We start from the raw sequence: 26,180 nt of genomic DNA, 5'->3' as shown, positions 1-26,180 counted from the left end.
GTTCCCACCCCATGTCCCTGTTCCCATTCCCTGTCCCCATCCCTGCCCCCTGTTCCCATGTCCTGTTCCCATGTCCTGTTCCCATCCCATGTCCCTGTCCCCATTCCCTGTCCCTATCCCTGCCCCCTGTTCCCACCCCATTCCCTGTTCCCATTCCCTGTCCCCATCCCTGCCCCCTGTTCCCATTCCTTGTTCCCATGTCCTGTTCCCATCCCATTCCCTGTTCCCATTCCCGGTCCCCATCCTTGCCCCAATCCCGGTTCCCCCATTCCCTCTCCCGCCCCGCCCGCCGTGGCCCCGCCCATGGCCCCGCCCCCCGCGGAGGCCCCGCCCCGCCCCGGAAGTGCTCCCCGCTCCTCAGTTCCGGTGGCGGCGGCGGCGGCGGCGGCAGGAGGTACGGACCGGGCCGAGCCGGGCAGGGCAGGTACGGACCGGGCCGGGCCGAGCCGAGCCGGGCAGGGCAGGTACGGACCGGGCCGGGGCAGAGCCGGGCCTCGCAGCCGCTCCTGCCCCGGGCGCTTCCCCCGAGCTCTGTCGGTGCGCTCCCGGGACAGGCTCCCCGCCGGGGCTCGGGCCCCTCTCGCCCCCCGACCTGAGCTGTGCCCCTCTGTGCCCCTCTGGGACCGGCGGCGACCCCGCTGTGACCCCTGGCTCGGCCTCCGCCTCCGCCTCGCCCCGGGCCGTGTCCTCCTGCCCCGGGCCGTGATCCCCGGGCCGTGTCTCTGTTCTGACCCCGTGTCCCGACCTGTGTCCCCATGGTCCCCTCCTCAGTCCGGGCTGTGTCCCCATGGTCCCCTCCCCAGTCCGGGCTGTGTCCCCATGGTCCCCTCCCCAGTCCGGGCTGTGTCCCCATGGTCCCCTCCCCAGTCCGGGCTGTGTCCCCATGGTCCCCTCCTCATTCCGGGCTGTGTCCCCATGGTCCCCTCCTCATTCCGGGCTGTCCCCCCATGGTCCCCTCCTCATTCCGGGCTGTGTCCCCATGGTCCCCTCCTCATTCCGGGCTGTGTCCCCATGGTCCCCTCCCCAGTCCGGGCTGTGTCCCCATGGTCCCCTCCTCATTCCGGGCTGTCCCCCCATGGTCCCCTCCTCATTCCGGGCTGTGTCCCCATGGTCCCCTCCTCATTCCGGGCTGTCCCCCCATGGTCCCCTCCCCAGTCCGGGCTGTGTCCCCATGGTCCCCTCCTCATTCCGGGCTGTCCCCCCATGGTCCCCTCCTCATTCCGGGCTGTGTCCCCATGGTCCCCTCCTCATTCCGGGCTGTGTCCCCATGGTCCCCTCCTCAGTCCGGGCTGTGTCCCCATGGTCCCCGCCCGACTGGGGCACACGGGGGTCTCCCCAGCCCGCAGCCTCCCCTGGGCCGTGTCCCGTGTCCTGCCTGTCCCCGCACCCCGCGACAGCTCCGTGTCCCAGCGCTGCCCTCCCGGCTCCATCCCGCAGGGATCACCCCGGGCACCGGGTCCTGGCCACGGCCAGAGCCCCGATGGGTGCCGCGCTGGGGACAGGAGCCCCTGGAAGGGCTGGGGGACACGGGGTGAGCCCTTCAGCCCCCTCAGGTCATGGAACATCTGCTCTAGGGAAAGGTCTTGGCTCTGCATGGGATAAGCTGGGAACTGGGCATGGAGCAGACAGGGAGGCAGCTGGGCTGATACCCTGTGCTCGCTGCCTCCTCCATGGAGATTTTGGGGAGAAAGGCCCCAAAGTGGATAAAAAGGAGCTGTGAGAGAGCTCCAGCCTGAAGGAGCCGTGTTGGAGGTGTTGCTGTTGTTGTTGCAGGTGTTTTGTGAGGAGTTTTGACACTTGTCACGGGTCCCATCCCTGCAGCACTGGGGGCTCAGGTGGCTGTTGTGTCTGCTCTCTCCTGGGGTGACAGAAAATGGGATAAGCCTTGGATGAGCAGTTGGACTGATGTGGTTTGTGGCTCCCACACCCATTTGTGGGGTCAGACTGCCAGGCTGAACAGGCTTTGGCACCCCAAGGGGCTTTCCAGAGGTGTTGGGCCTTGCTTGGATCAAGCCAGGCTGGGAATTCCATGGCAGGAGGTGTCCACCCTGCAGAACCTGGCTTTCCCAGGAGGAGAACATCCCCTCTGCCACAGGAACCTGATGCTGTGGCCAGGACAAAGTCCTTGGTGTCCCTGAGGACGCTCAGCTGGAGTTTGGGGGGAGCCCCTGTGGGTGCCATCCCTGCTCAAGGTGATTAAAAATGCCCCCAGCTCTCAGAGCGTGGTGCTGTGGGCTCTGTGGCCGTGGGATCCTGGCAGTGTGTGCTGCAGGGGACACCTCAGCATTGTCCTTTTTGCTTTTTCCTTGAGTTTATTCCCCAATTATTGGTTGATGGGATGTATTGCTTGCTGGTGCCACTGCTTTGGATCAGCCAAGGATTTTTTGGATTTGCTTTGGGCACCTTGCTGATGGCACAGTGAGTTTGGCTCCTACCCCCGAGTTATCCCTTGTTTGATGGGGATGGAGCCGTTTGGGGTGCCCATGGGTTGGTCAGAAACAGATTGGTGAGAGGATGTGGATGGTCCTGGGTGGGATGCAGCAGAATCACAGCCCTGAGCTGCTGCAGGGCCGAGCTGGAGCAAAGACTGGCTCCAGTTAGGCCAGAGAGAGGAAAAATATCTTACTGGGAAGGGGTGTGGGGCTGCTGGGAGGGTTTGTGGTGCTCTGGCAGAGGTGGGACGGGCACAGGGATGGGAGCTGTGGGATGTGGGATGGGCACAGGGATGGGAGCTGTGGGATGTGGGATGGGCACAGGGATGGGAGCTGTGGGATGGGCACAGGGATGGGAGCTGTGGGATGGGCACAGGGATGGGAGCTGTGGGATGGGCACAGGGATGGGAGCTGTGGGATGGGCACAGGGATGGGAGCTGTGGGATGTGGGATGGGCACAGGGATGGGAGCTGTGGGATGGGCACAGGGAGGGAGCTGTGGGATGGGCACAGGGATGGGAGCTGTGGGATGTGGGATGGGCACAGGGATGGGAGCTGTGGGATGGGCACAGGGATGGGAGCTGTGGGATGGGCACAGGGATGGGAGCTGTGGGATGTGGGATGGGCACAGGGATGGGAGCTGTGGGATGTGGGATGGGCATAGGGATGGGAGCTGTGGGATGGGCACAGGGATGGGAGCTGTGGGATGGGCACAGGGATGGGAGCTGTGGGATGGGCACAGGGATGGGAGCTGTGGGATGTGGGATGGGCACAGGGATGGGAGCTGTGGGATGTGGGATGGGCACAGGGATGGGAGCTGTGGGATGTGGGATGAGCACAGGGATGGGAGCTGTGGGATGTGGGATGGGCACAGGGATGGGAGCTGTGGGATGTGGGATGGGCACAGGGATGGGGGCTGTGCCCCTGGCTGTAGGATGGGAAACACAGCTGTGAGTAAGGACAGAAAGAACTGGGCTCAGCACGCGGCTCTGGAGCTGTTGGGTTGTGTATCCTCAGCCTCTGGTTCTCTCCTTGCACCCTGGGGTGTTTCTCTCCCTTGGCTGGTGCTTGTGCCAACTCCTGGGGTTTGTCCATGGGGCAGGGATGTGCTCAGAGCTGTGTTGGTGTGCTTATTTTATTTTTCTTTTTCATTCATGGGACTGTTGGGGTACATTTCATGAGTTTTATTTGTAGTATTGGCTTTTTTACCTGGTTGAGACAATAGGAAAATGGTAAAGCTTATGTACAGATAGCAGCTGAAGATTTCTTTGTTACAGAATATTTAAAAAACTTTTAGCTAATAGCATATTTCTAAAGTTTATAGATAATTATTCTAGTTAATTACTAAAAGTACATGTATGCTTGTTTCACACAGTATGCTTGTCTTCTTTCTATGGATAATACACAGTACATTATTATTAAGTCTAAAACCTTCTACTATCTTGCTAAGCATATTTTCTTGTAGTCTTAAGGTCTATCTTAGCCAAGCTTAAGACTTAAGCTATTGTTTCATGCCCTTGCTTGCTGTGCTATTATAACTTTTCTCCTTTCAGACTTTGTACCTACCACTTAGCTCTAAGTTTTTTGTTCTTTCTGTTTCTGGGGCCTGCTTTTACAGCTTTCTGGAAGCCTTCTTACCTTTACTAATTCCCACAGGGAGCCATCACCACCTCACCCCTGCCTGGCCTCTGCAGTGCCCTGGAGCTGCCTCACACCAGCAGGGAACAGTTACATGATTCCCCACGGCTCCAGTTACCCATTAATTTTTTAGTCTTCCTTAATTTCCCTAATTATGCCACCTTGGCCCTCAGGTGCTTCATGCCAGCTGAGGTGTTTGCTTGTGGGAGTTGCCTTTCCCCGCTAACCTCCAGCTGCCCCTCTGTTTGCCAGGTGAGCCCTTTCCTAGGAGCCTGTCCTTGGAGTTCTGCTCCTTTCTGCTCTCCCTGGCTTTGGGTGCCAGCCTGTCCCCCCTGAGCAGCAGGAATGTGTGTGCAGGGATGAACTTTCCCTTTCCCCCATCCCCTCCAAGACCTGGGGCAGGCTGGGCAGATCAGAGAACTCCTGGGCTGGGCTGGGCTGTCAGAGGGTCTGGAAGGACCTGGGAGCTGTGGTGGCCTGGGATAAGCAGGGATTTGGGATGTCTTGGGCACTGGTTAAGGGCTGCATCCCAGCCCTGGGTCTGTGCTGGTGGAAGCTGAAAGTGAGTCCAGAGGAGGCACCAGAGCTGCTCCAAGGGCTCTGGAGCCAGGCTGGGAGAGCTGGGGGTGCTCACCTGGAGAGGAGAAGGCTCCAGGGAGAGCTCAGAGCCCCTTGCAGGGCCTCAAGGGGCTCCAGGAGAGCTGGAGAGGGACTGGGGACAAGGGATGGAGGGACAGGACACAGGGAATGGCTTCCACTGCCAGAGGGCAGGGATGGATGGGATATTGGGAATTAGGAATTGTTCCCTGGGAGGGTGGGCAGGCCCTGGCACAGGGTGCCCAGAGCAGCTGTGGCTGCTCCTGGATCCCTGGCAGTGCCCAAGGCCAGGTTGGACAGGGCTTGGAGTAGCCTGGGATAATGGAAGGTGTCCCTGCCATGGCAGGGGTGGCACTGGATGGGCTTTAAGGTCCCTTCCCACCCGAACCATTCCATGGTGAAAGTCTTTGGTCAGCAGCATCTCAGCTTTCAAGGATAGAGGAATTATCCTAAAACAGGGTGGCAAAAGTAGCAGAAGAAATGGGTTTTCCTGCACTCTCCATAAGAGGAAATGAGTGGCACCAGCAATGGCTCATTTGGCGTTGATTCCCAGGCCCCCCTGGCAGCACCCACCTCGGTGGGAAGCCCACTGATGTGTTTGTTGTTGTATTTTGGGTTTAGGAGCCTCTTATTTTCCCAAGGCAGCTGAATTTGTGAAGTGCTGGCTTGGCAGTGGGAAAACTGGGATGGCTGAGCTCTGCCATGTCCCTGACCTGGGGGCTTGAGAGGCTCAGTAGAGCAGCAGTGCTCTGGTGTGTGTGGAGCTGTGGATTTGAGTCCCCTGGAGTGAATAAAATCAGGGATAAAAGGCTTTGGGTTTGTGCCACTGCCAAAACCTGTCCCAAAACCAGTCCTGAGGAGCCTGATCTGGTTATGGGGGGGCTCTGGGTGCTCCTCTCCAGCAGCTTCCAAATCCTTATGGACACTTAACTCCTTGAATCCTGTTTGTCAGACCAGCTTAAATCAAGTTTGGTGTGAAGATGGGGTAAAATCTGAGCCACCACAAGGTCAGGGGGGGTCGGTACCCTTTGCTTTGCTGCTTGCTTTTTGTGAGTGAGGAACTGCTCCACTCAGCCTCTCACAGGGACATCAGTGTGGAAAGGAGCTGGGTGGGAGTTGCTGGAGCTGAGGGAGCAAACACCTTCTCCCAGCTCTGCATCCTTAAAAGCAGAGCCAGGCAGCAGCGCTGGCCCCTGCCCAAGGGCTGAGCTGTGGGAATTCACCTGCAGCTGGCAGCCAGCCCTGCCTTGTCACCCTGGCACAGCCTGGGGGACACACAGGGTGCAGGGTGCTGAGCACTGGGGTTTGGCAGCTGTTTGGGTCCCCTCATCACCCTGCTCCGGGCCCTGGGGTGCTTCCTGCCCTGGGGAAGGTTGTGTTGGTGTGAGGAGCAAGGGCTGCGCCTTCATTCCCGAGCTGGAGGAGCCGCTCTCCTTCTTGGGGTTGCTGCAGGGCTTAAAGGAGTGGGGGAATGGGTGGATGTCTCAGCCTCTGAAATCAATAGGGCTTTTCAGTGGGGTTTTGGATGGGAGGACCACAGGCTGTGCTTTCCCTGGCTCTGGGGGAGCAGGGAGCTGCAGGGAAGCGGCCGGCATGATTCATGTCTGTGAGCTGCCTGCACAAATTCCCTGCTCAGCTTCAGGTTTGCTTTCCAGGCACTTCTGCAGAGCAGGGCTGAGTGTGAGCCAGGTCCTGGAACTGGAGGGACTGCAGTGAATCCTCTTTCCTTCCTTCCTTCCTCCCTGCCAGTCTGGCAGGACGGGATCTGCAGTGAGGTGCAGAGAGCTGTGGCGCAGCCCGGAGCTCCCGCTGTTCCCTGGAGAGCCATCGACTTAGTGGGATAAAAAAGGCTCTGAATCAATCCCAGGTAACTGAGGCAGGGAGGAGTGTCCTGTCTCACGAGGGGCAGGGCTGTGGGAGTGTGGTGCCAGGCTTCTCCCTCTGGAATAGCACCAGGATCATGCTGCCAGCCCCCAGAGCAGCCCCAAACCCATGCAAACTCTTTCCCTCTCCTTCTCTGCCAAGCTGTGTGCTCTGCCCAGCGTGTTCAACCCCCAGATTTCATCCAGATTTTCTTTTTATCCCTGCTGGGGATCCCTCTCCAGCTTGGACAGGGAACAGAGGACACAGTTCCTCTGTGCTCCTGCTGCGTTTGGCTTTCAAGATGCTCATTTGCATTTTAAACCCATCCGCAAGCTCTTTTTTTAATCTCTTTTTTTTTTTTTTTTTTTTTTTTTTTTTTTTTTTTTTTTTTTTTTTTTTTACTTGGCTTTGCTTCCTGTATTCCTGCCCCTCCAAAACAGCAAGGCCACTGCAGGCTTTCAAGGACGAGCCTCTGGTTCCTTCCCTGTTGAAGGAAAGATGGGAAAACCAGCCATAAAAGCCAAATCCCCACTGACCTTTCTGAAGGGCTGCACATCTCCTTGCTCAGCCTGCCAAGCCCTAAATCTGCCCTAAACTGCCTGAATTATATAATGGAGCCTCAAGTGCTGGGCTGAAACCTCACACCCTTGGAATTTAAAGCAACCCTGCTGGAGCAGGGCTGGTTTGTGGAAGAGGCTCCCTTTGTTCTGGCAGATCTGTGCCCCTGGGCCACGCTGTCCCGTTGAGCTGAGCCTGGGGTTTGGCTCAGTTCCTGTCCCCAGCCCAGAGCTGTTCCCTGTGTAGGTGAGAGGGAGGGCTGGGTGTGAGTTTTCCTTAAGAAGGCATTTTTTGGATGAGGAGAGGCCAATCCAGGGGGGATCAGTGAGCCCCTGCTGCCTGGCTCTGTGCAGGATGGGATGAGCAAAGTCAGGGCTGCAGCCCTGGAATCTGCAGTGATTTCTTTCCTCCTCCACATCCTCTTTGGAGAACCACCTGATTCCAAATCATCACAGAGCTGCGAGGTGCTCACCCTCCCTTAGGGATTGGGCTTCTCCTTGTGACTCTTCCCATGAGATCCCAGACTCTTTCCCTCTCCTGGTGTTTTTCCTTTCTGGAGCTCTCCATAACAATCCCTGCAGGGAAATTATCAGCCCTGAACCTCTGTGCTCTGCCTCTCCTCCAGGGCCGTGCTGCTGGCTGGAGACCACCATGACGGACTCCAAGTACTTCACCACCACCAAGAAAGGTAAGGGAAGGAGCAGGGATATCACAGTTCATCCCAGAATCACCAGCTGGTTCTTACTCCTGTATAAACCAGGTGGGGAGGGTTGGGAAGCTCCCGTGGGAATGCCCTGAGTCCCTGTGGGATGCTGTGGCTGACACCCCACCCTGCTCCTTGCTCTGGAGCAGCTCCTGGGCTGCTGTGGGGTCAGGACACCTTGTCCCCAGCCCCCTGACCCCAGCCAGGGCTGGTGGCAGCTGGTGATCGGCTTTAGCAGCTCAGGAGCTCCCCTGGGCAGCGCTCGGGGCCTTAAGCACTCTCCAGACCAAGGAATTAATGTGGAGAGAAGCCATGTGGCATCTTCCTCTTCAATCTGCCGGCCCAGAGGGGAGTAAGGAGCTCAGCGTGGCTTCAGGAGGGCACGAGATGGTGCCCTGGGCTGGGGGGTTGCTGCCACAGGCAGGGAGGGATTTGGGAGCCACCCTTCTTCATACAGCCTTGAGGAGCAGTGCCCCAAATCCACCTGCCATCATCCCTGGGAAGGGTAGGGCCTCATGGGGCTGGGATAACGCCCCCACAGCCAGAAATAGTCTCTGGATGACCCCATCCAGTGCCCATGGAGTGCCTCTGGCTCCTGCAGCATCTCCCATCCCTGTGGGGCTGGAGGAGCCACAAGCATTCAGCAGGAGGTGAATATTTTCCATTCCCATGGGTGAGAGCTGAGCCCTCAGAGCAGCCCCAGCCTCGGGGAGGTGTTTGGGAAGGTAAATCCCTCTTTTCAGGGGTGGCAAAGGAACCCTGTCACACAGTGGGTGGGAGCTGTGCTCACCCAGCAGAAGGGTAGGGGACCCCTTCCACTAATCCCTGAGCTGCCACTTTTCCCATTTTTCCAGGGGAGATATTTGAGCTGAAGGCTGAGCTGAACAGTGACAAGAAGGAGAAGAAGAAGGAGGCTGTGAAGAAGGTGATCGCGTCCATGACTGTGGGCAAGGACGTCAGGTGTGTGCTGGGGCTGCAGCCTGGAATGTCCTGAGTGGGAAGGGACCCACAGCATCATCCACTCCTGTCCCTGCCCAGACCCCCAACAACCCCACCCTGGGTATCCCTGGCAGCGCTGTCCAAAGGCTCCTGGAGCTCTGGCAGCCTCGGGGCCGTGCCCATTCCCTGGGGAGCCTGGGCAGTGCCCAGCACCCTCTGGGGGAAGAACCTTTTCCTGACATTTACCCTAAACTTCTCCTTCATGTTGTTCTCCCTTGTGCCCAAGCCAAACCCAGCTGGATTTTGGGTTCCCTTTTCCCCCTGTTGCTTCCAAGGGGGTTTCCATGCTGCTTTTCCCCTTGGGATTCACCCTGGTACACTCCTGGCTGCAGCTCTGCCTCCTGGAGTGCAGTTTGTATCCACGTGGCCACCTGGCAGGTGGGGGCTCTCCTGGCTTTTGCTGTAATCTGGCTAAAAGAGGATTGGTCTGGCTGCCAGATCAGTTTGTTGGGATTATTCCCACTTCCTTTGTGTGTTACTAAAAACAAGCAGGACCCCCTCGGAGGGTTGGTGGCAGTGCCTGGATGCTGATAAACCCTTTGCAACCTCTCCAGTCCAAAAGGTCAGGCAGCTGCTGCTGTTCCTGCTTCCCTTTTTCCATCTGGCTGAGCTGCACGTGGCTCCTTCCGTGCCTTTTCCTGCATGGACCTGTCCCAGCACAGGCAGCATCAGCAATTTGATTTTCATGGTGCATTTGAGAGTAAATGGAGGGAAAAAACACTCGGGGTTGGGAGAACTGGGACATCCCTGGCTCCCAGAGCAGCAGGGAGTGTCCCTCTTGGGACCACTGTGGAAATCACATGGAAATGGCAGGAGCTTCCAGTAGTTGAAGGGGCTTAAAAAAAGAGGGAGCACAGCTTTTTACATGGACAGATAGTGACAGGCCAAAGGAGAATGGCTTTAAACTAAAAGGGATTTAGATGGGATATTGGGAATCAGGAATTGTTCCCTGGGAGGGTGGGCAGGCCCTGGCACAGGGTGCCCAGAGCAGCTGTGGCTGCCCCTGGATCCCTGGCAGTGCCCAAGGCCAGGCTGGATGGGGCTGGCAGCAGCCTGGGACAGTGGGAGGTGTCCCTGCCATGGCAGGGGATAGAACTTGATAAGCTTAAAGATTCCATGATTCCCAACCCATTCCATGGTCCTCTGGCTGTGTCAGCCCATTTTTTTGGTGTGTGCCTGTTTCAGGCTGCAGGGAAGCAGATTGCTGAGTTCACTGCTCCCCAGGAGGTGCCAGCAAAGCCCGGTTTAGCCGGGGGTGAGACCAGTCCAGGTGGGGATCAGCTTTGCAAAACCCAGTTCCCTGGATTTAGGGGGGCTCTGGGTTTGATCCTGTCAGGGCTGGCTGCATTTGAGGAGGTGGAGAAGCTTCCAGGAGCCTTGGGACACCTGTCAGGGTGGAATAACCCCTGTGTTAGGCCTGGGATCTTGAATGCCTCCCCTGAGGTGGTTTAATTGTCTAATTGGTCTGTCTTTGGATGAAACAGCATCTCTGGTACCCCACAGCTCCTGGATGTTCGGGAAAGGGAAGCCCCATCTCTGTGCAGGCAGATCCCACTGCATTCCCCTCCATCCCAGCAGAGTATCCTGGTGCTCCAGACTCACCCAGGGGACTGGGGCTCTTCATTTTGGCACACCCTGTGATGATGCATAAAATCCTGGAATATCCTGAGTTGGAAGGGATCCACAAGAGTCATCCAGTCCAGCTCCTGGTCCTGCACATGACACCCCAACAACCCCGCCCTATGCCTGAGAGAATTGTCCAGCACCTTCTCCCGGGGCAGTGGATGTGCCCTGGAGCAGGGATGCAGCAGAGCCATGTGGGAAAGCTCAGTTTTGATCCATCACGGGCTGGTTTTGATAGAGATCCATTAAAAAAATCCACTGGGGGTGGGCATTTCAGCCATGTCTGCAGCAGGGTGGGCTCAGGTCATGGAATCATAGAATCATGGAATGGCTTGGGTGGGAAAAAGTCCTTAAAGCCCAGCTAATCCAACACCCCTGCCATGGGCAGGGACACCTCCCACTGTCCCAGGCTGCTCCCAGCCCCACCCAACCTGGCCTTGGGCACTGCCAGGGATCCAGGGGCAGCCTGGGCACCCTGTGCCAGGGCCTGCCCACCCTGTCAGGGAACAATTCCTTCCCAATATCCCATCCATCCCTGCCCTCTGGCACTGGGAAGCCATTCCCTGTGTCCTGTCCCTCCATCCCTTGTCCCCAGTCCCTCTCCAGCTCTCCTGGAGCCCCTTGAGGCCCTGCAAGGGGCTCTGAGCTCTCCCTGGAGCCTTCTCCTCTCCAGGTGAGCACCCCTAGCCTTTCCTCCTAGGAGAGAGCTGGGTTCTCCTGGCTTTGGGAGCAGATTATCTGTGGGAAGGGGGTCCCGTGGGCAGCGTGGCCGTGTCCTGCCTTCACCCAGCTCTCTGTGTTCCAGCGCTCTCTTCCCGGACGTGGTGAACTGCATGCAGACAGACAACCTGGAGCTGAAGAAGCTGGTCTACCTCTACCTGATGAACTATGCCAAGAGCCAGCCAGACATGGCCATCATGGCTGTGAACACCTTTGTGAAGGTGAGGGGACAGGGCTCCGTGTCCCAGGGCTGCAGGGGACACCACGTGCCAGCTCACCGCGCCAAGCTGCATGTCAGGAAGCGTGGGCAGCTTTCCAAAGCCTCTCCCTTCTGGAGGAGGGGCTCTCCAAGCTCTAGAAAACTGATTCAATTTGTCCAGTAATGCAGAAACTCAGTTTTTGGCAGCTGTCCTGTGCCACTTGCTCTGTCAGGGGTGTGGGCAGCTCCCGTGATCGAGAGCTGCCATGTGAATTTATGGGCTGAGAAATCCCTCGTGATCTTCCCGTTGGAGCTGGGAGCTGAAGAGTGTGTTAGGAACCAGGATATTGCCAAATCACTCAGCAAAAAGGCCTGGTGGGCTTTAGAGGGAGTTCAGGCTTTTCAGGGAGGATAAACCCCACGTAACAATGTCAATATGCGTTTCCGACATCAGGTTGGTTCAGGTACCTGGTTCAGGTACCTGGTGTAGGTGATGAGGACATGGGATTCCTGGACGGATTGAGCAGTTCTGGGCGTGAGGATTGGTGGTGTTGGAACTCAGTGAGTGCAGGACAAAAGAGAAACTTCTCTTGGGTCACTTATTCTCAAGAGCAGAACTTGAAAACCTCCAGATTTGAGCCCAAATCCTCCTGGAGGACCTGAACCCCTGATTTATTAAAGAAATACGGATATTGATCTAGTACCGATATCCAACTGTGACGGACAAAAACTCTCTAACAGTTTAAAGTTAGAAAGTGTATGTTTATTGTGACGCCGGGCGGCATGCGGGATAGCTCCCAAATACACACCACACCCCTCAGGTGATTACAGAGTCCTCTTATCCATACAAGTATTGAATACCCAAAATACAAATGCATATTCATAGTTTTGGTACATCCCATCCTCGCTTCTTATGCTAATCAGTTCAAAAGCTATTAAGCATGCGTAGTTTGTTCCTTGAAATGGGTCGGTGGTCCCTTTCATGGGGAGGGGTCCCAAAATGAGGAAGGAAATGAAGTCTTCCTCATTCTGACCTTTCTACCTTTTCAATGCAAATATGACAAACGAACCTTGGTAGAGCTCCCATTCCCTGTCTTCAATTGGTGTCAGAGCAGAGGAGGCCCACAGCTGTCTTATGTTCCTAAAAGCTATTTGTCATTTTCTGTATTCTTCATTATAAACCCAGCTAACTGAACATTGTGTTGACAAGCAATCAATTATTAGTTAACTACTAACTCTTAACTTCATCAAGGCCTACTCATTTATTTTAATTAACTCTAGTAAGGCTTATCTCTAACTAAAAACTTATCTCCTCTAAAATCTCTAAATCCCCTAAAGTTTATGTTTCACCCCCTGGAGATACCTGAGGAGCCCAGGATATCCAACCTCTCCTCTCCTCTCCTCCCTGCAGGACTGTGAGGACCCGAACCCGCTGATCCGGGCTCTGGCTGTGCGGACCATGGGCTGCATCCGGGTGGACAAGATCACGGAGTACCTGTGCGAGCCCCTGCGCAAGTGCCTCAAGGACGAGGACCCCTACGTGCGCAAGACGGCCGCCGTCTGCGTGGCCAAGCTGCACGACATCAACGCCCAGCTGGTGGAGGACCAGGGCTTCCTGGACACCCTCAAGGATCTCATCTCGGACTCCAACCCCATGGTGATTGATTTTTGCCTTCTTCACCTCCTCTTCATCCAAATGGCAGCCACCGCTCTCCCATCATGTTTGCGTCCAACTCCTTTCCTCCCAGACTCTCTTCTTGGTGATAGCAAACCATTTCTGGGGAGTTTTTGCTCCTCGGGACTGCAGGCTGTGTTCCCTGCCCCATAACACTGTCTCCTGGACAGAGGGTTTCTCCCGTCCCGTGGCTGTGTGTTTTCCTCTGTTCCCAGTGGGAAGGAGGCTGCTCCATCTGGCTCAGGGCAGAGGGAAGCTGCTGCTTGGTTCTGATACCACAGAGCCACTGCCTTTTGCCTCTGGTTTTCCTGGCAGCTGGGCTTTGGCTTCCCTCCCTTTCCGCAGGCATGGGGAACTTTAAAACCGCCTTTCCCCAGGGTTTCTCTTCCCACAGCCTTTCCTGCTTTTCCAGTCTTACCCTGGCTGTAGTGTTGAGCCCAGGAGCTGTGTGGAAAGCTCTGGGGCTCCTTGGAGCTGCCTGGGGAAGGGAACTGGGCAGGAAGCCAAGGCTGAGTCCGTGGAACACGTGGGAGCCGTTGGAGGTGCAATGTGGGCGGTGGGAGCGTGCCGGTGGGGATGGCTTGTCCATCCCTCTCAGATCTGCTGTGGGGAGGGAGAAGCTGGAGCCCAGATGTAGGTGGGATGTGAGGGGTTCGCAGTGAGGAGGCAGCTCCTCCCCTCACACCACATTTGGTGTCACCAATCCGTGTCCTGTCCCCCCTGGCAGGTGGTGGCCAACGCGGTGGCGGCGCTGTCGGAAATAGCAGAGTCTCATCCCAGCAGCAACCTCCTGGATCTCAACCCCCAGTCCATCAACAAGCTGCTCACGGCCCTCAACGAGTGCACTGAGTGGGGCCAGATCTTCATCCTGGACTGCCTGGCAAACTACATGCCCAAGGATGACCGGGAAGCACAGAGGTGAGGGGACAGGCACGCCTTGGCACTGCCCCTTCTCCTCTGAGGAGAGTCTTCATCCTCCTGACCCTGCTGCAGGAGGTGGGACAGCAGGCATCTGCTGGACCTGTGCCTTGGGCATGGCCATCTGGAGCCTGCCCTGGTCCCGTAACGAGCCCTGGCACTGGGATTGAGCTCCTTGAGCTGCTTTAAATGTGGCTGCAGGTGACAATGGGAACCGGGGAGCCCTGAAATGGGGTCAGTGCCAGAGGGTTCTGCAGGGCCTGGGGAATAACCTTCACTGGGGCAGTCAGGAGCCAGCTCAGCCTCTTGGGGAGGGTCCCAAGTGCTGCTCAGCTTTCCTGCAAGTCCTTCCTCCATGCTGGCAGGAGTTTTTCAGCAGGAGGAAGGGCTGGGATCATTTCCTTTCCCCCCTCCTTGCCCCGGCAGCATCTGCGAGCGGGTGACACCGCGGCTGTCCCACGCCAACTCTGCCGTGGTGCTGTCGGCTGTCAAGGTGCTGATGAAGTTCATGGAGATGCTGTCCAAGGACCTGGATTATTATGGCACTCTCCTGAAGAAGCTGGCCCCACCACTGGTCACTCTGCTGTCTGCAGAGCCCGAGCTGCAGTACGTGGCCCTCCGCAACATCAACCTCATCGTGCAGAAGAGGTGGGTGTCCAGGTGTCCCCTCTTAGCCACAGGTGCTTCAATCCCTCTGACTGCAGCACTGCCACAGCTCATCCTCTAGGGTGTTTTCTTCTCTGTTATTTAAAATCCAAGGAGAGTCATGGAATTATGGAATGGTTTGGTTGGGAGGGATCTTAAAGCTCATTTAGTGGATGCCTTCCACTAGACCAGGCTGCTCCAAGGCCTGTCCAGCCTGGCCTTGAGTCAGTCAGGTGAGGGAAAGAGCAGGGAGCTAAGCTGGGATCTCCAGTTTAATGTATCCTTTAGTTTAATTTATTCTTTATTTGGGGCAGCAAGGGATGGCAAAGCCAAAAGCTGTGAGACTTTGGAGTAGTCACTCCGTGTCTAGGGAGGGATTTTTGTGCTGCCAGCTGCTTTCTCCACAGTTGTCCTCTTTAAACAAGTGCTCAGAGTCCTTTTGTCCCTTTGCTGATCTAAAATCCTGGAGGTGGCTGAGGCCCCACACGTGTGCCTGGAGCAGGAGTGGCAGCTGGAGAGCCCCAGCCCAGTCAGATGATTTGTTCTCCTCCCAGTCAGCACCGTGGTCGCCTCTTAAAAATAGCAGCAATTTCTGGGAGAAGTGGAAAGCAATTAGTGTCCCTGGGAGTGGGAATGTGGAAGGCAGCTTGGAGCTGGACCTGGCCTAGCTCTTTCTCAGCTTTGAGAGAGGGTGAGCTGGTGAGAAAGGTCCAGCCTAGCCCTGGGGTCTGGATTTGCGTCTCTGCTCCCACTAAAACGTCCCTTCCAGCCTTGGCAGGACAAACGTCCCCCGTTGCCTCGCGTCTGGCCCGTGTTGGTAACAAGGTTGTGCTCCGTCCCCTACGTGGCAGCAAAGGGGAGCCAAGGGACAGAATCCTGGGGGATAACCGCGGTGACTTGGACTCCTTGGCATCGAATAGGCCCCCAAAACCTTGGGATTGGGATGGAAGTGAGTGCCTGTCCCCGCTAATGCTGTCCCTTGCTGTCTCTTGCTCCCAGGCCCGAGATCCTGAAGCACGAGATGAAGGTGTTCTTTGTCAAGTACAACGACCCCATCTACGTCAAACTGGAGAAACTGGACATCATGATCCGCCTGGCCTCCCAGGCCAACATAGCTCAGGTCAGGAGCTGGGCTGGGCACCCAGGGCTACCCCGGTGCCGGCCCCGGCTCTGCGGGGTGCGGCCGGGAGCGGCTGTCCCACCCTGCCTGCTCGTGCTGGGTCACTGCCCCGCTCTCCTGGTGCCTGTGCCTTGCTGCCAGGCTCTCACTGTGCTGTGCCACCCCTCAGGTGCTGGCAGAGCTGAAGGAATATGCCACGGAGGTGGATGTGGATTTTGTCAGGAAGGCGGTGAGAGCCATCGGCCGCTGTGCCATCAAGGTGGAGGTGAGGGCTGGGACACAGCGGGGCCTTGTGACACCTGTGGGTGGGCAGGGTGGCACTTTCCAGCACATGGTGACCATCTCATCCCAGGAATTTTCAAGTTGGAGCCTTCCCAGGCATGGGGATGAGCCATGGTTGTTCCACAGGGATCAGTGGGGTGCCAGGAGGGTCTTCCATCCCCTTATCCTTTGCAACTGGAGCTGCTTTGGGGTCCCTGCCTAGAACAGGGCCAGGAATGCAGTGGGTGATACCAGTGGCTTGTTGGGGACCAGAGTGGGACTAGGAGGGAGCTGATGCCTCCTTGAGGGGCTGGGAGGGAGCTGATCCCTTCCCGGGGGGCTGGGAGGGAGCTGATCCCTTCCTGGGGGCTGGGAAGGTCCCAGTCATTTTGCAAGAGGCTGGGAAGGAGCCAATCCCTTCCTGAGGGGCTGGGAGGGAATCCATCCCTTCCTGAGGGGCTACTTGGAGGCTTTGCTTCCCTGTGGGATACTTTTCCAAAGGGGATTATTAAAACCCTCCCTGGAAAGGTGGCTCTGCATGGTTGGAACGCTCTCCCATGGGGGAGAGAGGAGCCTGTGGGAATGTGCAGAGAGGATGAGGAGGAGCCACACCAGGATGTGAAGGGCAGACCACACTCAGTGTCCCCCGTTCTGCTGCGGGTTGGACTGGGGGGGGATGGGAGGTACTGGAGGGTTTGGGATGTGAGGGGGGACTGTCCCTGTGTGACCGAGTCCCTCTGGCAGCAATCGGCCGAGCGCTGTGTCAGCACCCTGCTGGACCTCATCCAGACCAAGGTCAACTACGTGGTGCAGGAGGCCATCGTGGTCATCAAGGACATCTTCCGCAAGTACCCCAACAAGTGCGTGGGGATTCCCTGGGATGCGGATTCTCCGGGATGCTCCCGGCCCTACATGAACTCTTCCCTCCACTCTGTGCTTGGGGGGCCACAAACTCTTGGTGGGATGAAGCCCCCGGAGCCTCCCCCCAGCACAGGTGGCTTTGGGTTTTTTTTGTCCCCAGCCCCAGGCTGGTGGCAGTCCCAGATCCAGGCACTGAAATGGAGAGGAGCTGCCAGGGATGTGCAGGTCCCTTGTGTCAGCAGAAACTGTCCCTGGCTCTCAGTCCAGCTCCTGATGCTGGAACAAGGGCAGCAGGAGGAGAGGAGAGGGGAGGGAATGTTCCAGCTGAGCCAGGATGAATAGGCAACTCTGTAATCAGGAAGTCGGGGACTAATAGTGGTAATAAATACTAATGAACTGAATAGGTAACGAGCAGAGCTCTGCAGGAATAGCTCCGGGTTCATTCAGGAGCAGGGAATGTGCTCTGGGATCAGTGTGGGCACTGCCCATGGGGCCAGGGGCCAGCCCCAGGCAGGGTGCCCTCGGCAACAGCTCTGCTGTGGGCAGTGGGACGTGCTTTGGAGTTTGGGTGGATCAGGATTCGGGTCTCCTGCTCTTGGTGAGCTTTATCCTGCTCTCTGTCCTCCCCTCGGGAAGGTACGAGAGCGTGATCGCCACGCTCTGCGAGAACCTGGATTCCCTGGATGAGCCCGAGGCCAGGGCTGCCATGATCTGGATCGTGGGGGAATACGCCGAGCGCATCGACAACGCCGACGAGCTGCTGGAGAGCTTCCTGGAGGGCTTCCATGATGAGAGCACCCAGGTGTGCCAGGGACCTGCTGGCTCAGGGTGACACTGTCACAGAGCTCCTGCTAGGTGGAGCAGGGGACAGTCTGCTCTGAAGGGATTGCTCGTGCAGGTGCTTGGGGCAGGTTTGGGTGTAGGATGAGGTCCAGGCTTGGAGTAACCTGGCAGAGTGGAAGGTGTTCCTGCCCAGGGCAAGAGGGGAATGAGGTGGGATTTGAGGTCCCTTCCAGTCCAAGCTGTTCCATGGTTCTGTGAAGTGCCACCATGGCGTTGTCCCAAGTGCTTTCCCTATTTCATGGTTGGCACCAGGCAGTGACCTGGTTATCCCACTGTGCCAGCACAGGATCCCTTTGGAGCTGGAAAATGAGCAGAGGGAGCAGTGCCTGCCCTGTTGCCCAGGGCAACTGAGGCCAGAGGGTTTGTCTGTGGAATTTTGGAGAGTTTCCAGCTCTGGAAAACTCTGCAAAACACCCTGTAACCAAGTGACAGTGAACAGGGCAAAGTCTACAAATGCTAAGTAGCAAAGCCAGAGATCCAGACTCCCTGAGAGGCTGGGAGGGGAATTCCTGCTGCCTATCCATGTGGAAGTCAGGGGATGGATGCTCTGGCCTGTGCCCTGTGGGGCCATGTAACCTGCTCCCCAAGACCCTGCCCCATAATGTTGGGCTCAGCCTGTGTCTGAGGGTGTGGAGAGGGGCTGGGAAGGGGCCAGGTGAGGTGTCCTGACAGGTGCCACTGCCACTGACATGGCCACCGTGCCTTTGGTCCCTTGAAAGGCCAGGTTGGGGTTAGGTCCTGGGGCAAATCCATGCGTTCCTGCAAAAACCCAGTGTGACCTGTCTGTCTGTCTGTCCCCCACAGGTCCAGCTGCAGCTGCTGACAGCCATCGTGAAGCTGTTCCTGAAGAAGCCCACGGAGACACAGGAGTTGGTGCAGCAGGTGCTGAGCTTGGCCACACAGGTGGGTCCCACCTGGGAGAGCTTCCCAGGGCTTCCCATCCCCCGGGAAGTGGGAATGGCTTGGTCGTGTGACAGCAGGCAGGTAACTGGAGCTTAGTTCAGAATGGTTGGGGTCGGGAGGAACCTTAAGGATCCTCTTGTTCCAGCCTGCAGGGACACCTTCCACCATCCCAGGCTGCTCCCAGCCCCATCCAGCCTGGCCTTGGGCACTGCCAGGGATCCAGGGGCAGCCACAGCTGCTCTGGGCACCCTGTGCCAGGGCTGCCCACCCTGCCAGGGAACAATTCCTCCCCAGTATCCCATCCATCCCTGCCCTCTGGCAGGGGTTAGATGGGCACGATCTCCCTCCCCTACCCAGACCCTCTCAAACACCAACAAACCAGCCAAACTCAACACCAATTTCCCCAAACCTGTAAGTCCCCCTAACCATTTCAACAGCACCCAGAACTCCGCCTCTCAAGCAATCAATTACCACAAAGCTATTCCACAAAACATTCCTCCAAGTCTTACTAACACAACTCAAAAACACTGGGAAGCCATTCCCTGTGTCCTGTCCCTCCATCCCTTGTCCTGAGTGCCTCTGGGAATGCTGACAGTTGAAAGCCCGGAGAGTGTGGACACTCCCATGGCTCAGGAGGCACCTTGTGGCCTCTTCGATCCCTGTGATCCCTCCAGGCGAGGCTTAGATGGGGAAAGCAGCTCCAAGCAGCTCCGTAGCAGCTGCAGTTGCTCCGAGGAGCTCTGTAGCAGCTGCAGTTGCTCTCAGTAGCTCTGTAGTAGCTGCAGTTGCTCTGAGGAGCTCGGTAGTAGCTGCAGTTACTCTGAGGAGCTCCGTAGCAGCTGCAGTTGCTCCAAGCAGCTCCGTAGCAGCTGCAGTTGCTCTGAGTAGCTCCGTAGTAGCTGCAGTTGCTCCGAGCAGCTCCGTAGTAGCTGCAGTTGCTCCGAGCAGCTCCGTAGTAGCTGCAGTTGCTCTGAGCAGCTCCGTAGTAGCTGCAGTTGCTCCGAGCAGCTCCGTAGCAGCTGCAGTTGCTCCGAGCAGCTCCGTAGTAGCTGCAGTTGCTCCGAGTAGCTCTGTAGTAGCTGCAGTTGGTCTGAGTAGCTCCGTAGTAGCTGCAGTTGCTCCGAGTAGCTCTGTAGTAGCTGCAGTTGGTCTGAGTAGCTCTGTAGTAGCTGCAGTTGCTCCGAGGAGCTCGGTAGCAGCTGCAGTTGCTCCGAGGAGCTCGGTAGCAGCTGCAGTTGCTCCGAGGAGCTCGGTAGTAGCTGCAGTTGCTCTGAGTAGCTCCGTAGCAGCTGCAGTTGCTCTGAGCCGCTCCGTAGTAGCTGCAGTTGCTCTGAGTAGCTCTGTAGCAGCTGCAGTTGCTCTGAGTAGCTCTGTAGCAGCTGCAGCTTCCCAATGGCTTCCCGAAGGACTCGGACAACCCCGACCTGCGCGATCGTGGGTACATCTACTGGCGCCTGCTCTCCACGGACCCCGTGGCCGCCAAGGAGGTGGTGCTGGCCGAGAAGCCGCTGATCTCGGAGGAGACGGATCTGATCGAGCCCACGCTGCTGGACGAGCTCATCTGCTACATCGGGACCCTGGCCTCGGTGTACCACAAACCCCCCAGCGCCTTCGTGGAGGGCAGCAGGGGCGTCGTGCACAAGAGTTTGCCCCCACGGACGGGCTCGTGAGTATTCCCATATCCCCACGCCGTGCTGGGATTTCCAGGGCTGCGGATGGAGGGGTTGAATGTGGCGCTGCGGTGGGGCCGCTGGGCTCAGAGCTGAGCCCCCATCCCCTAGGGAGCTTCTGCCAGAGCAGTGCTGTGTGGCTTCAGCCCTGGCCTTAAAAAGCTGAAGGAATGATCCCAGTGGAAGTGATCTCCACTGGGATTGTAGAGATTCCCAAGTGATTCCCAGTGATCTCTATGGGAATGTGTTGGGAGGAGGTCTTCCTTGCCATTGAAGTGTTGGGAGCCAGGATGGGATGGAGGGTTCAACTGGGCCTGTTCCTGTCTGCAGTGGGACCTCCTGTCCCAGCTGGAGCTCCTCACGCTCTCCCATCATTCCCTTCAGGAGTGAGAGTGCTGAGAGCCCGGACACAGCCCCGTCGGGGGGGCCAGCAGCAGATCAGCCCTCTGTCATCCCCACCCAGGGGGACCTGCTGGGGGACCTGCTCAACCTGGACCTGGGCCCCCCAGTGAGCGGGCCACCCATGGCCACCTCCTCCGTGCAGATGGGTGCCGTGGACCTCCTCGGGGGTGGCTTGGACAGCCTGGTACGTCCCAGCTCCCGTGCTCCTTCCCTGACTCCAGGCTATCCCATTGGCATCCTGCTGGGCTTGGTGCTGGCTCTGGGCTGTCCTGGGATAGGACAGACTTGTCAGCCTGGAGACATCTGGGCTGGTCCTTTCCTGCAGTGGATGAGGACAGAGGGCACTGCACGCTCATTTATCCTGCCATTATCCACTGGAGGGGTCCCACCCACCACTTCCCAGTGCCGGTTCTCTCCGTTGGTGTGGATGTTCCTGCTCCATGTGCTGTGCTGCAGGAGTGGCTGCTCTTGGGGACCCCTCTCTGACCCCCAAACTGCTGCAGGGCTGGGCCAGGAAGTGGCCACTCCCGGCCTGTGGGGTGTCCCCTGTGCCAGGAGATGCGGAGGTGACAGCGTGTCCTCCTGGCAATGCAGGCCAAGCAGTGGTTTGGCCTCGGGGTGAGGCGGGATGGAAACCTCTCCCTGTGTGGGAGCACCTGCCCTGTGGCTGCTGGAGATGGGCCAGGCTCCCTGAAGGAATAGAGTTTGGAGTTCCCTCCATGACTCATGAAATCCTGCAGGTTTATCTCAAGGGGAGGCAGCATCGCTGCCTTTCCTGTTTTGTAACCCTGCAAGTGCTGCCCTGGCACCTTGTGGCTCCCAGGGATTGGTGATGGGCTGGCACTGAGGCTGGAATGAGGTCTGGCTCTGTCCCCTGGCTCCAGGACAGCCATGGACAGACAGATGTGTCAGGACTAACCTCTGTCCTCTCCTCCCCTTCTCTTCTCTCTCTCTTTTTGTCTCTTTTCTCCTGGCTTCTCTCTGCATGTGGCTGGCTCTTCTCTCCACCTTGCCTGCTTCTGCTTGGAGATGGGGGACGAGTCGGAAGGGGTATGGATCACCCTCTGCCCAGCCCCGTGCCCACCCCTGGCTGGCCCTGCTCCCCCCAAGCCCCACTGACACCTCACTTCCCTCTGGGGACAGCCATGGCCCCTCACAGCTCCTGGTCTGGGACCACTGGAGCATCCCGACTCCAGGCCCTTGCTGCCCCACACTGCTGCTTCCAGGGAGTGTCCAGAGGGGACATTCTGGGGACGCCTGTCCCCTGCCCTCAGCCCTGTCCCTGCTGACGCCCCTTCCTTCTCTTGCAGCTGCGCAGCGATGTGGGAGGCAGCCCTGCTGTGAGTGTGTCCTCACACCCAAACCCTCTCCTCCTCTGCATCCTCCTCCTCTTCCTCCTCTTCCTCCTCCTGTCCCCCTCCCCGTGGTGCCCCCATAACTCCTCCCTTGTCCCCACAGATGGGTGGCGGCAGTGGCAGCTTCACACCAGCTTCCAGCACCACGGCGCCCACAAACGTGGGGGCACCCCTTGGCAGCGGCCTGGGTGACCTCTTCGACCTCACCGGTGGGGTGGGGACCCTCTCAGGATCCTACGTGGCCCCCAAAACGGTGAGTGGGGCAGCCAAGCTCGGGGTTAAGGGGGGCACAGACCCCCATGCCCACCCCCCACAGCAAAGATCCCCTGGAGGAGGTGGGGGAGCACCAGAGGCTCTGCTTTGGGTGACACCCCAAGGGTTTCTTTTCTCCTGGCCCAGGTCTGGCTCCCTGCCATGAAAGCCAAGGGGCTGGAGATCTCTGGCACCTTCAGCCGCCAGGTGGGCTCCATCTCCATGGACCTGGTGCTGACCAACAAAGCCCTGCAGGTCATGTCTGACTTTGCCATCCAGTTCAACCGCAACAGGTGAGTCCCACCTGGGCTGGGTCACCTGGGACCCGTGGGGACACTGCCCAGAGCAGTTTTGTGTGGAAAAGGGCGTGAGGAAGGAGCTGTAAGGGCTGGGAACAGCCTCTGGTGATGACCCTGCTCTCTCTGATGGCAGTGGTGGTGATGAGCACCAAACCAAAGCCTCTAAGAAGTTGGCTGAAGAGGCTGTTCCTCAGGGTCTGACCATTGTCCTCTTGGCTGTCCCGGGGAACCGATGCTTCCTTTTCCTTCAGAGGCGCTGAGGGAGTGCTGCAGGAATGCTGCACGAGGGTGGAGAAGGAAGGGGGAGATTTGGGGTTACCCCAGGGTGGGCAGGGCAGGAACCAGCCCCGTCCTGGACAGTGCAGGGGCAGCAAGGCGATTCCTGGGATGCCCGTGGAGGAAGGCAGGGAGCGCCAGGCTTGGATGGAGAGCGCCTTGTGCCATCCCCTGCTGTCCCCACCCTGACTCCCTGCCCTCCCTGGTGTCCCCCAGCTTCGGCCTGGCCCCAGCAGCTCCTCTGCAGGTGCACGCACCTCTGGCTCCCAACCAGTCCGTGGAGATCTCCCTGCCCCTCAACACCGTGGGCTCCGTCATGAAGATGGAGCCCCTCAACAACCTCCAGGTGGGGAACACGGGGCTGTCCCCTCCTGGGGAGCTGGGGATGGGGCAGGTCCCTTGGAGAAATCCAGAGGGAGGTGTGACAGCAGGAGCCAGGTGCTTGCTGCAGTGACACCTGGCTCCAGGGGGATGGGGGTGGGATGGGATGGGACATTTTGGGAACCTGCTGTGGGTCGGAGGTGTTGAAATCCCCGTGTCCTTCCACCCCAGGTGGCAGTGAAGAACAACATTGACGTCTTCTACTTCAGCACCCTGTACCCCCTGCACATCCTGTTCGTGGAGGATGGCAAGATGGGTGAGTTGGGTGACCATGGCTCCAGCAAGGTGTGCTCTGTCACTTGTCCCTAGGTGCCATCCCAGCCCCTGGAACCTTCTTGATCGCATTGGGTGAGCCCCCAAAAGCAGGTGGCTGCCCTGAGCCTGCTGGAGCAGGTGGCAGGGTGACATAACCTTGGCTGCCATGTCACCCGTGTTGTGTCACCTTTGGTGCTGCCAGTCTGGCAGCTCCCTCAGTGCTGGTGTCCTCCCTCCCTGCAGAGAGGCAGATGTTCCTGGCCACTTGGAAGGACATTCCCAACGAGAACGAGACCCAGTTCCAGATCAAAGACTGTTCCCTCAACGCAGGTGGGTCCCACCCCCTCGGAAGGTCCTGGCTCGGGTCACGCTTAACTAACCCTGTCCCCAGGTGCCACATCCACATGGCTGTTAAATCCCTGCAGGGTGGGGACTCCAGCACTGCCCTGGGCAGCTGTGCCATCCTTTCCATGAAGAAATTTCCCCTAATTCCCTAATACCCGATCTAAGCCTCGTCCATGACAAGGAAGGGAGGAGATGGGGCAGGAGCAGGTCCAAGGGGAGCAGGGGGCTGCCCAGCCCCTCAGCCTCTCTCTCCCATCCCAGATGCTGTGAGCAGCAAACTCCAAGGCAGCAACATCTTCACCATTGCCAAGAGGAACGTGGAGGGGCAGGACATGCTCTACCAGTCCCTGAAGCTCACCAACGGCATCTGGGTGCTGGCAGAGCTCCGGATCCAGCCCAGCAATCCCAGCTTCACGGTACATCCCATCCCCTGCCAGCTCCCAAACCCCGGGGCTGGGGGGGCACATCCCTGCTGTGGGACCTCCCCGGCTGCTGGTGGTGCTGGTGGCAGCCCCGCTGTCCCTCTCTCGTGGGGAGGGTGACACTGCCCCTGTGGGGACAGCTGAAGGACACAGAGGGGTCCCAACCCAGCCAGCTCCATGAAACCCTGTCCTCGGAGCATTCCCTGAGCTGGGATCCATCCACACCTCATCCATGAGCCATCCCGATGTCCTGCTCCCCCTGTCCCCTCCCCACCTCCCTGGCAGCCTGTGGGGTGGGACGAGCTGTGTCACCCTGACTCCTCTCTCTGTGTCTCCGTCCCCGCCGCCCGCCCTCGCCGGCCTGCCCGCCTTTGCAGGATTTGGAGGTTAGAGATTGGTTTTTCCCTGGCTTTGGGCTCTCCCTGGCTGCTGCCTGGATATTCCTCCCTCCCCTGATGTTTTTCCCTGCCCTGCCAGCCTCCTGGTGCCTCCTGCCTCTCCTTCCCAGCGGGGCTGGCACAAGGAGGGGGATGTTTCGGAGGGTTGGGATGTCCCCATCGCCCTCCTGGTTTCACTGGGGATGAGGATAACTGAAAATCCTTGTCCCAGAGGATTCTCCATGAGCTTTCCCTGCTTGAGGAGCTAATTGATTTTGGAATGATGTAATATTTAAGCAAACACCTGAAAGGGCTCGTTCCTCTTTGGGGAGGAGGATGTTTTTGGGGAACCCTTCACCCTGGAGTGCCAGGCACTGAATCCAATCCCAACAGCTGGAGTGTTGCCCCTGCCTGTTCCCTGCCTGTGCTGCATGTGGCTGGCTCTGCCCTGGGAGGGCTTGCAGGGGTTTAATAACCTTTTTCCAGCGGAAATCAGGAGCTGGACTGCCCCGTGGGAGGGTGCTGCAGCATGCAGGGCTCTGCTTTGGGGCTGGTAGCTCTCCAGCGTTGGGTGGGATGCCATGAGCCCGCTCTTCCCTCTCTCCCCACAGTTATCCCTGAAATGCCGAGCACCAGAGGTGTCCCAGTACATCTACCAAGCCTACGAGACCATCCTGAAGAACTGAGGTGCTGCTGCAGCCCCTCCTCCTCCTCCTCCTCTTCCTCCTCCCCTCCCTTTCCCGCCCGAGGGAGCAGGGCTGGATCCGTGTGCCCCTTCCTTTCCTTCCTGCCCCAGACCCAGCCCCTGGGGTTCTCCCTGTCCTGGCGGGGCTGGGGGGAGCAGAGGGGGCAGGGGGGCTGTCCCCAGTCCCTGCATCCCTGCAGCAGTCCGTGTGAGAGTGATGCCATGTCCTCCTCACTGGTGCTGCTCCCTCCAGATCCCAGTTTCACCCTGTGGCTCCCAAAAACCCCAGCTCCTGCTCCTGGCTCTCATGGAGTGTTGTCTGGTGGTGGGTTCAGCATTCCAAACCCTGGGAATAGTGGCTGGGGGTTCCAGAGTGCCGTGGGATTAGGTGGCTCTGGCTGCAGATCCCCCCGGAGCCCTGGAATTTGGGGCTGGAGCAGGTGGAAACAGCTTTGGCTCTCCCTGATTTTGTGCCCTGGTTCAGCAGAGCTGGGGGTGAGCCCTTCACAGAGGATCTCCTTCCCATGGAGCCCTTCTCAAAGCTCCCAGAAGGGCTGGAGGATCCCAGATTTGAGGCTGACCTTCAGATGCAGGTTAAAAAGGGCTTTTCCAGCCCCCTCCAGCCCCTGCCACGGGGCCAGGAGGGCTCTGAGCGTCCCCTCTCCCCCAGCCCAGCCCCACGGCTCCCTCTGCTCCCCCCCAGCACCCTTGGGTGTTCCCCTGGGTTTCCCACTGCTCCTTTTCCCCCCAGATCAAGCCATGGGTCCCCCCCCCACCTCGAAGCAGGAAATCTCTAATATATGAAAGATAAATATATTGTAATGTTCACTGGTTTGAAGGGAATGTTGAATAAAGGTGACACCAGCCCATGGGGACACTGCCGGGGTGGCCGTGGCCCGGTGAC

General features: G+C 58.2%; 1 protein-coding gene and 1 non-coding gene across 4 annotated transcripts; both read left to right on the top strand.

Annotated features, from left to right (window-relative positions):
* Nucleotides 1-368: 368 nt before the first annotated feature.
* On the top strand, nucleotides 369-26,143 carry AP1B1 (adaptor related protein complex 1 subunit beta 1). Of its 3 annotated transcripts, XM_068209157.1 has the most exons (24): nucleotides 369-394; nucleotides 6,322-6,533; nucleotides 7,713-7,775; nucleotides 8,645-8,750; nucleotides 11,218-11,353; nucleotides 12,743-12,988; nucleotides 13,734-13,924; nucleotides 14,351-14,572; nucleotides 15,569-15,689; nucleotides 15,859-15,954; nucleotides 16,695-16,810; nucleotides 17,448-17,613; nucleotides 18,459-18,557; nucleotides 19,964-20,223; nucleotides 20,612-20,813; nucleotides 21,659-21,679; nucleotides 21,940-21,969; nucleotides 22,088-22,237; nucleotides 22,384-22,529; nucleotides 23,028-23,157; nucleotides 23,364-23,448; nucleotides 23,691-23,777; nucleotides 24,054-24,208; nucleotides 25,203-26,143. In XM_068209157.1, exons 3-24 carry the CDS (start codon nucleotides 7,739-7,741, stop codon nucleotides 25,275-25,277), a joined length of 2,877 nt encoding a protein of 958 aa, XP_068065258.1. In that variant the 5' UTR covers nucleotides 369-394; nucleotides 6,322-6,533; nucleotides 7,713-7,738; the 3' UTR covers nucleotides 25,278-26,143. The 3 variants fall into 3 exon arrangements, with proteins under 3 accessions (XP_068065258.1, XP_068065259.1, XP_068065260.1); XM_068209158.1 differs by lacking the exon at nucleotides 21,659-21,679; XM_068209159.1 differs by lacking the exons at nucleotides 21,659-21,679; nucleotides 21,940-21,969.
* On the top strand, nucleotides 22,624-22,728 carry LOC137485038 (small nucleolar RNA SNORD125). The gene has a single exon (XR_011005164.1). It is a non-coding gene; the product is annotated as a small nucleolar RNA SNORD125 (small nucleolar RNA).
* Nucleotides 26,144-26,180: the final 37 nt, after the last annotated feature.

This window comes from Anomalospiza imberbis, chromosome 18 (genome assembly GCF_031753505.1).
Source record: "Anomalospiza imberbis isolate Cuckoo-Finch-1a 21T00152 chromosome 18, ASM3175350v1, whole genome shotgun sequence".
In the NCBI taxonomy this organism is placed as follows: Eukaryota; Metazoa; Chordata; class Aves; order Passeriformes; family Viduidae; genus Anomalospiza; species Anomalospiza imberbis.
Note: the sequence above shows the minus strand (reverse complement) of the source record. Positions and strands in the feature narration are given on the sequence as shown.